This window comes from Vulpes vulpes, chromosome 15, assembly GCF_048418805.1.
Source record: "Vulpes vulpes isolate BD-2025 chromosome 15, VulVul3, whole genome shotgun sequence".
Taxonomy (NCBI): Eukaryota; Metazoa; Chordata; class Mammalia; order Carnivora; family Canidae; genus Vulpes; species Vulpes vulpes.
The window spans coordinates 115,897,968-115,907,967 of NC_132794.1; the positions used below are offsets into that span (position 1 = coordinate 115,897,968).

The 10,000-nt window shown below is 53.4% G+C and overlaps 1 protein-coding gene across 11 annotated transcripts in view; it reads right to left on the reverse strand.

Moving 5' to 3' along the window:
• Positions 1-10,000, reverse strand: part of EBF3 (EBF transcription factor 3) — a 115,915-nt gene that overhangs the window by 35,181 nt on the left and 70,734 nt on the right. For 6 of the 11 annotated variants that reach the window (XM_072740428.1, XM_072740424.1, XM_072740420.1 and 3 more), the window contains exons 7-8: positions 4,047-4,128; positions 143-287 (exon numbers count right to left, since the gene is read on the reverse strand). In XM_072740428.1, the coding sequence (XP_072596529.1) occupies positions 143-287; positions 4,047-4,128 (227 nt within the window). The remainder of the gene's footprint in view (positions 1-142; positions 288-4,046; positions 4,129-10,000) is intronic. The other 5 variants (XM_072740426.1, XM_072740425.1, XM_072740427.1 and 2 more) reach the window with 1 other exon arrangement.

The following is a 10,000-nucleotide window of genomic DNA, read 5'->3' on the forward strand; positions in this document are numbered from 1 at the left end:
GGGGCGAGCGGCCGGGCCCAGGCGGGGCCCGCAGACCCGGGAGGGGCCCCTGGTGAGGGCAGCGCGACATGGAGCAACATAAAGGATGGTGCAAAAGAAAAGAAGCATTGCAAATAAAAAAAGACATGTAACATGTGCCTACCATTTTCCAGATAAGAAGGGGCCGTACCTTCTGACGGGTCTAGGCGGCGGGCCCGCCGCCCGTGTTTGGAATTGTTGTGCACAAACATGTTGTCAGACACGGCCAGCACGTGGCCGTCCACGTTGACTGTTGTCGACACAACAACCTGCGAAGACGAAGTGGATATGAAACGGGCTGGCGGAGGGAAGCACAGCCGCCCGCCCGGGGCTGAAACAGAAGCCGCCGCGCACCCCGCGCCGCGCCCGCGCCTGGGGGGGCCTCCCGGCCGCCAGCACCCGCAGCTTTTTTGGCTGGTGGGGGTAGGCGGGTTGTTTTGCTTTGTTTTGACTCAAGATTGCTTCTCTTCAAAACCCGCTACACTAATTACAGTTTAATCTCCTATTATGCTAACAAGTGAATTCAATTCAGAGAAATATTCTTCTAGCCATTAGCTTCAGAACCACCCCTCCAGCCGCTCGTTTTAAAGCTGCTGTTTTGATTGATCTGTTCACATATCGATTAGATAGTTTATCTAATTAAAATTAGTTCACTTGAGACCGTCCTCCCTTGAAGAGTTGTGAGGATTCAGAGTTGCCAAAAAACAAGCTCCCTAAACCAGAAGCGCTCCCGCCACCCCAGCCCATCATCCAGGATCCCTGGGTCGATGGGACAATTACATCTAACATCTGGTAACGAACTTTCTGCACCTGAGAGGACCGGGCTGGATATGAATAGTGACAGCGTTTTCAATCCAGAGCAAGCATCCTCTCTCAAGTTCACCGCGGGGGACGGCAAGGCCCCTGCCGCTGGACCGCCTTGCCGACCCCAGGCGCCGTCCCAGGTGAGCTTGTGCCGAAGCACCCCAGAGACGGCACCTTTGAATGGACTCGGGGAAACGGGACTCACTGCCCGGCCTCCAGATGTTTCTTAAGCAGAGATGCGCCTGCATGGTCCGTTATCTCCCGAAGAGCTGATACCAGCGGCCAAGACGTGAGCCCTGGTTCGGTCTGGGTCTCCCAGCAGGACTCGTGCAGTGGGAGCCTGCGTCGGGGGCGCGGGGAGCCTGGCTCCCGGCCACACTGGGGCGATGAGGGCCGGCGCCACCATCGACGAGGACAACCCCACAGAGAAACACGCAGCTGGAGCAGGAGACGAGGAAATGGAAGGGGTTCCCAGTCCCCGTCTGCCTTCCCTGCTGCCCGGCACGTGTCCAAACATGCCCCGGAAAATGACTCCTAACGGCCAGAGCTGCAGCGGACCACAGTTAACGTAACCCTGGTCCGGTCTACGTAGCCAGGGTGCCCGGCCAACGCAGGACGTTAGCACCAGGGCCAACGGGGACGGAGGGCGTGCCCGGGGGGGGCATGGCAGTTCTCGGAACCTTCCGAGGATTCTTCCCAAAAGCCTAAAACTGCCTTTTAAGAAAACCACTCTACTAGAGGGGCACCTGGTTGGCTCAGTTACGCGTCCAACTCTGGATTTTGGCTAGGGTCATGATCTCAGGGTCTTGGGATCGAGCCCCGTGTCAGGTTCTGTGCTCAACAGGGGAATCTGCCTGAGATTCGCTCTCTCCCTCTGCCCCTCCCCCCCAAAAAAAGTTTATTAGGAAAAAAATAAGACTTATCAAAAATTTTTTAAAAAATAGCATTTTTAGGGGTTAAAAAAGGTCAAAACCATGTATATGTGTATATATATACATGGCATATACATGCGTCTATATATACATTTGAGTATATGTGTAATTGATTTTTTTTCATAAAAAGTCTCAGTCCTGAGCAGCCCGGGTGGCTCAGCGGTTTAGCGCCGCCTTCGGCCTAGGGCGTGATCCTGGAGACCCGGGATCGAGTCCCATGTCAGGCTCCCTGCATGGAGCCTGCTTCTCCCTCTGCCTGTGTCTCTTCCTCTCTCTCTGTGTCTCTCATAAATAAATAAAATCTTAAAAAAAAAAAAAGTCTCAGTCCCCACAGGAAGTCATGAAGCAGGCGGTGTGCCCACTGCACCCCCTAAAACGCCCTCACGGGGGCAGCTTCCTTGACACTTCTTTCCCAGGTAGGCCTTGCCAAGACTGCTGGAGTCTCCACAATACTGGGCCCCTCTGAGCCTCAAAGCACTGAGGGCACCGCCGTCGGCGTCCCCACGTCCCGTTTCAGACATGTCATCCTCTTGTCCTGGACCCTCGCCCGTGGGGCAGGCATCCGCAGGGCCCAGCAGCCTCTGCCCCCAGGACACAGGGCTGCACCTGGCCTGGGCCCTGGAGGACACCCACCACCACCCGAGCATGAGGCGAGGCCCCGTAACTAATGCTGAGCTGCAGACTTGACCCTCCTCAAGTTCTTAGACCATGATACGTTAAAGAAACAAGAAAGGTAAAAATAAAAATTTAAAAAAAAAAAAAAAGGACACTGTCTTTGCTCTGTCATCTCTATATAGGTCAGTCACCAAGGGAAAAGCATGTGGCTCGGCAGAGGAAGCAGACAAGCTGTGTTTTGTGTCCTGGCCTGGGCCAGCCCTGCAGTGCACCTACAGGAAGGTGCTGAGTTGGTGAAGGCAGCTGGAAATACTGTCAGTAATACCCTGACATACTCTTAGGTCCAGGTAAACCTCCTGAGAGGCGAGATGAGCCAGAGAGTGGAGCAAATCCTTCTAGTAACTGTGGGCTCATTTGCAACTGACGGCGTGTTGGCCCATGTGAGACAATGGGTGACCTCCACTCCGCTTAGACGGGCTGGTATCACCGGGCAGCCTGGGGCAAGAAAGTGGAAGTGGGCCCAGCTGTTTACGAGAGACACCGTCCCCACCCGCGGAGTGTAATGTGGACCAGCCCACACACCCTTCTCCGATTGGCTGGCTGGCTAGACCAATGTCACATGGCCTAAAGGACTGGAACATAAGTTAAATTTCTAAAAATGACCTTGAGCGGTTTGATCCTAAGTCCTCCCATCTAGCGCTTGTTCCCACTAGCTGCCAGATTCTTCTATGGTTGATAGGGACGAGCAGCAGTTCTGTGTCCCAGCCCAGAGTATTTTTACAATTAAAATCGGCCAAATAATCCATTGTGCATGGAATACCTTTCACCCTGAAGTAACCTCCTAAATCATTCACAAAGGCAAGAAAAACATGAACTCAGTGATAACCCATCTAAGCTCTCTACCTTCTTGCCTCGAGATGAATCCTCTGAAGCAAACCAGAGTATGAGTTCGCCTGCATCCAGGAACGTGGTCTAGCAATTAGGTGTGGGCTTAAGGAAAGCAAGAACACATCACCCCGAGGGAGAGGAGCCTGACCTCGGAGAACATTCTGGAACTTGTAGAGGGAGGCCTGCGTCAAACAGGTGCAGCCTTCTTCGTGAGGAGGAGCCAAGGTCTCGTGCTCACCCAACCGCCTGCACCTGTGGCTCAGCCCCGTGAAAACTCCACCCGTCCGTCCCTAAAAGGCGGCCCCTGAGCACGGGCTCCCAGTTCCAATCAACGGGACGTGACTACGTGCAACTGAGGAACAGGCTCCGTTGCATACGAACGCGTTTGAGAAGATTCTAAAACCGTCTTTATGACACCGTGGCTGAAAGGAAGGGGGAGCCCCGCCTCGCCTGCAGCTCTGAGAGCTCCCACCTCCAGGTGCCTGGCAGCCCTGTGCACAGGCTGGGAACGGCCAACGCCCCTCGGAGGTGCGCCTTACAAAGCCAAGGTCATGTGTGCAGAGCCCACGCCGGCTGCCGTGGGCCGTGCACAGACGCCGTGAATCCGGCGTACGGAAGGGGCCGAATCGTTGTTAAAGCAATTTGGTTGGAGTATTTTATCGAATGAACCAATTCTGGTTTGCTCCTCGGAGAACTAAAGACTGTTTTCTGAACAATTGCAACATCAGAGAACGCAAATTTCACGTTAAAAGTCCGGACCGAGGCCGCGTGTCTTTGAGAGACGTGTACCTGGAATCTCCGCATATCTCGAGGGTTGCCTGCATTCTTCAAACAGTTCTGATTGCACTTGAGGAAAAACTTTAGAAAGAATCTATAAAAATACAAAAAATGGATATTTGTTAGGGTCATCAGACAAACTCACAAACTTTTAGAAAGACGCGGTTGCGCGGGGAGAGGTGGAGGCTACCCGCGGCCGCCCGCCCGCCACCTGCAGGGGGCGGTACCGAGATGCCACCCTGGCGGCGGGCGCCTCGGGGTCTGCCGGCCAGCGCGAGGACGGCCATAGACCCCAGAAGCGACTCCTATCTTGACGTCGCGGGTCTCCAGGCTTTGTGGCAGCCGCTGTGACTTGGACCCGCTGTGTCTGGCCTGGACCCCTGCATGGTACCCGCCGAGGGACGGTCCACCCGACGGGGCTGCCAGCTTCACCAAGTAAGAATACGGGATGCCTGGTCCCACTCAAGCCCTGGGTAGATGGCAAACCTCACCTTAGGAGAGGTCCCAAAACCCACCTGTCCTACCTATCCTTGCTTCTACCGTGACTCAACCTTCACTGGACGCGCTAAGCTGCATCTGGCCAGCCGGCCCCAGAGGATGCCGCTGCTGGGTGAACAGGCTTCCGAGGACGTATCGTAAAAGTTACGGTGGGCAGGACCCTTGAGAAAAGAGAGGACGTGGGGGTGTGTCTCGAGGACTGCAAGGACTGCCGTGAAGGGCCTACCTGTGTTTTTAAAGGAAATAATCAAGGATTTTGATACAGCGATGAAGCTGCGGCTCAGGTCGGGGGCACGAGAAGCGGCCGCCGGGCTGGGCTCAGGGGCGAGAGCGTTTCTGATTCCCGCCCAGCCCTGCCCCTGTGCTCTGAGGCATGAAGATTCAGGGGTCCTGACAGCGTGTTGAGATGCTGTGACAAAGACCTCATCACGCTGTCCCCTCCATGGCCGCGTGCTCAGTGACAAGTGCACAAGCCCTGGCTCATGTGTGTGTGGGCGCTGGGAGGCCTGGCTGGAGCGCCCACCACGGGGGGACATGGGGGGGGTCTTGCTCTGCCTCGTCTTGATGAGGCCACATCCACTGCGGGCCGACCCGGTGGGGCAGGGCAGGGGGTAGGGTCCTCTGGGCCGACATACGCGCCCTCTTCCCGCGTCTGAGCATCCTGGCCAGCAAGGCTACCAACAAAACTCCTCTCTCTTTTCTGTCCCAACATCCTCTGTCCTACCTGAGGATTATTAATTTTTCATGAAGTGTCACACGATTTCCTTGAACTCAACCTTACGGTCAAGGTTCCTTGTTGACGATTATCATATCAGAAAATAAGAAAGACTCCGCGGACGAAGGCTCATTTCTCTACCTGCGTTCCCAGCACATCCCGGGTGACTTTTCACCGCGGCAGAGGAAAACCCAATTGATGGGGAAAAGAATAGTGGCCACTTAATTAAATTTTCTTACATACCACCAGGCCTCACTATTTTAGGCCAGAATTTACATCTTTTATTAACTCACCTCACCTCTACACTTAGCTCGCGGTGCCTCTCAGCACCATCTGCCATCAGCATACAGTAAGTCACTTGATATTCCACCCACCAATTTTTCCTAACAACCACTGTGCAATTAAACTCCACGCGCTCTGCAGAGAGGTAAATTAGACGCACCTGCGGCCACAATGCATTTGAACTGCATCAGGAAGGCCCTAACAAGGTGAGGGCGTCACAAAGTTATCGTCCTGTCAGGCAATTAGGTTTTCACTTCGGGGACAGCCACATGGTGCAATTATGCCACACATTACCACCCGGCTAATCTGAGCAGGCGCCGGCCTGAGACGCTCTCATCTGTACAGAGCCATCTAACGGGGAGCTTTTTTTGTGATGTGAAATATTTTTTTTTCTTGCCCCACCCCCAGAGGAGATTTCCTTACATTCCTTGATGTCTTTTTAGCCAGTTCACCTTTTACCTCTAAGAGAGAGAAGCGGGTTTTGAAGCTGGTCTTTAACAGCCGGGGCCGCGAGGGGGGCTCTCGGGCCTGGACCACCGCCAGGGGCGTGCAAACGTAGCAGCGCCAAGTTGAGGGCCGGGCCCCCGCGAACACCTAAGCATTCCCGGGGACTGGCTCTGGCGCAGGTAGACACGCGCTCATCCTGGATGTGGCGCTGGTAGTTTCTGCCCGGATCCCAAGTGTCTCGTGAGCCGTGGAAGCACACTGGGGTTGGAGGTGGGGGTGAGGTGTAGTGTGCACGGCCCTGGAGAGCGCCCAGGTCCCGATCACACAGGCCAAATCAGGCACCACATCCAGGGCCAGGGAGAGGAAGCTGCAGCCAGGAAGAGGAGCCTCGTGCTCACTTTTTAGCTCTGTTTTGGTGACGTCAAGCCGAAGGATTCAATTAGGCCTTCCCACGGCAGAGGGCGTGGGACTGCTGACACCATAGGCAAGCACGGAGAGTGCGAGGGGACGCTGGCGCTAGCCAGGGCTCAGCGACACGCCTGTGATGACGTCTGGGGAGGGTGAGGACCCTTGGATGCCCTACACGTGAAGTCAAATGATAATTCTCATCCTTTTACTCAATTACCCTGTAATTGGCTTTTTTTTTTTCCCTAAGAAATATCTGACAACCACTTTACATATCTCACTTGCAGAGTCTGGTACACAAAGGATTTAATACTCTTGTTATGAAAGGAAAAATCTTTCCTATGTCAGAAAATCTTTGGCTTTAACACCAATAAACTCTTTATTACTGCTAAACATGGATTTGCTGCTCGATGGCAAAGAGGCGATAAAAATTCTAACCTGTCATTAGTACATTATGCTTAATTGTGTACAGTGTGCTTCCCATTGCATCTGTTGGCCCATCATCAAAATGACCATTATGTACACTAATTCCCTGACCCTGTCTTTATTTCCCTAAAGAGCCATCAGCTTTCACAGTAGGTACCAGAGTAAATCAAGCTTGAAATATGGGCTTTATTTACTTGTTTCTCTCAGGCAGGAGGGAAGACAGCAGCCCAGGGCAAACTGCTGCACGGCCCCTGAAACTCCCCGGTAATATTCTGCTCGGAGACCGCGTGCAGAATCCTGGAAAGTTCTCAGTAGCGATTAGAAAAGGGGGAGAGGTATGATCTCATTACTTCTGAAACCAGGGCTCAGCTCTGAACGCGTGCGGGGATTAGCAGAGGCCACATGGGTGGCCTGCTCACCAGCACCTGGAAGGTGGGTGCCCGGGGGTCGGGGCGGGAGAGCCACGGGCTCCGGCGAGGGGTACCTGCGACCCCCGCTGCAGACCCAGACCCCCACCCCGGGGCAGGCCCTCGCGTCTTTGGGAACCGCCACCCGGCTGCGCCCGCCAAGGAAAGTTGAGTTTGGTCCCGGCTGCTCCCAGGTCAGCATCCTCCCGGGCAGCCGCGGCCGACGAGGACGCCCCGAGCAGGCCCACGACAAGCGGCGGGCCCAACCGTCGGGACCGGAGCCTCCGGCCACCACGATACGGGGCGAGCCCCCACCGCAGTGACTCATTTCAGAGTCTGCTCCACTTCTGTGTGTTTAAGCTATGAATTAGTTCATTTATATTTACTTTTATGAAGCTGATTAACCAGAGCTTCTCTATCTGATGAAAATCATTTTAATTGTAGTGTTAGGCTCCTGTGTAATATCCATTACATTATGAACTGTTTAAATTCTACATGGGCATTGTGTAAATTGGCCCTTTGTGTGCGCGTAGGCAATTAGGACAAACAGCTCTCCTTTAAACGGCCGCACAACTTTGTGGTGGTGTTCAGGACGATCGGAAACAAAGGAGGCTGCTTAATTGTAATTTAATGGAATATCAAGGAGTCCGTGGCGTTAGACGCTGGCAACAGAGAGCAGGAGAGAAAAATTAACTGCAATTATGTTTGATTAAAGCTATCCTTCTCAATAATCAGCGGTCCTGACAGGCCATGGGGCTCTCGTGGGTTCCAGGATGGCAAAAGGTGTTGAGCAATATTAGGACCAATGAAGGGGATATTAGCATAGCTAATTACAGCCCTGCAAAACCTGTAAAGGGGGCCTCTGTGTATTGTAATGTGCGAAATAATTGGACAAGGCCGTTATCAATTACATAAGGAATGAATTTGGTTTGTCAGAGAAAAGCTGATGAGATGCATTTCATCTGACACCATCCCCTTCCCTCATGTTTCCAGTAGCTAAGAACTTGCCCACTTTTATCAAAAGCTGCAACTTACCAGTGGCCAAATCACTGATAAAATTATCTTGCCAGCAAGTGTTAGGTAATTAATACCACTCATCCTCACCGCCTTCCCTGCACTGCTGCTTCTCACCTAACTGAAGCCACTAATCATGTAATAATGATTTTTTTCCCTCTGGTCAAAGGAGAAATAGATTGTCTCCTTAGAAATGCAGTGGGCTTGGCGTGCGCACCCTGGTGATGAGGAGGAAAAAAAGGAACTTTGAGCAGTTTTAATTGCTTGCCTTTTGCACGTGGGTATCACTTGTTTGAAATTACCTCTTCTCAGCATTTCGGGAATCCTATATGCAGGGATTCTTTTTTTTTTTTTTTTTAATTTTTAATCACCAAGTCTTAGACTCTTCCGGGGCTTGGTCTTGCCGGTGTTTGAGATCGTGAGTGACGGCACGCTGCAAGGTGTGAGCCCGCCAGGCCGACCGAGGATGCCCCGGCCCCCACCTTAGCACAGGTGGAGCGCGGGGCTCAGAGCAAAGAGCTCTGGCTTGCAGGAGAACCACCCCCCCTCCCCCACCCCGCGGCTCAATTCCAGCCTCTGTCCCAGCAGGCACGACCTCCTCTTCCGGCCCTCCACTATGGGCAATATGGGAAATTTGAATTGGGAATGAAAAATATTGATATCATTTTTTTTTGGCGGGGGTGGTGGGGGCGGGTGGTAAGGGGGTGCTCGGCTTTCCCTTTTAAGGCTGAGCTCTTAATAAGCAGCAAATGAATGTGGCCATGGACAGACCTCCATGTCATCAATCAGGAGACCCAAAGCATCCGTGTGTAAATCACGGCGCTGACAGCTTCCGGAGGTTACCGGAGAACCCCATTCCAGATCAAGCCCCACGTTTGCAGTTCCCGATTCCAAAAGGCAAAACCAGGAGGCTGTTTTAGTGACGTTACCTTGACAGGAAAGGGAACGGAATACCAACCGGAAAATGCGGCTGTAAGAGTCCCCACACCCCACCTGGGTGGCGGCCAGGGCCTGGGAGCGGGCGGGTGGGCGCGGGAGGTGTTGGGGGGTCTCCTTCTGGGGGCGGGGAGGTGCCTGCACCCACAGCGCGGTGGTGGTTGCCCCATGTTGGGAAGGCACTAAACGCCACCGAACTGCTCACTTCAGAAGGGCTCATTTCGTTTCTGTCAACCCAGTCCCCACAGTCCACTCGCCACAGCCCCCAGTCCCCACCCCGCAGCGCAGGGGCGTGTGGAGAGGGACGGGGCCTCTCGGGGAGTCGGGGCTGCGGCGGCCGCTGCGCTCTTGAAAGGAAACAGTTAAAGAGTCAAATTAAAAGATAGAGCCTTTAAGAGACTTTTCCCTGACTGATAAGAAAGTGACCAGTGGAGTGCTTCCTTGAAGTCCCTGCTAATTACTGGGAAGTCCCTGAAAGCAGTGGCCGCAGCTGTGGTGTGTGCGCGCCCGGCCATCAGTTGCTGGAGTATTGATTACTGAGCAATTCTAGCCGATCGGGTTCTGGTGCTCAGAGACAATGTGCTTCCTTCACAAAACCTGTAATGAGCAGTTCCTATACAAGACTACATTCTGCTGACATCAGATCTGTGCACTGAGATAGTACACAGGTCAATACGTATCGGATTTCCAAAATGCGAAGGTCTGAATGTCAGGCCTCTCTTTTTCTTCCTCTCCTGCCATTAGCTATTACTGGGCTCACGTTCCGTAATGCCATACGGGAGGAAAAGTCTGCTCCATTAGGCTGATTTATTCTTCAAATATGCCATGACAAATTG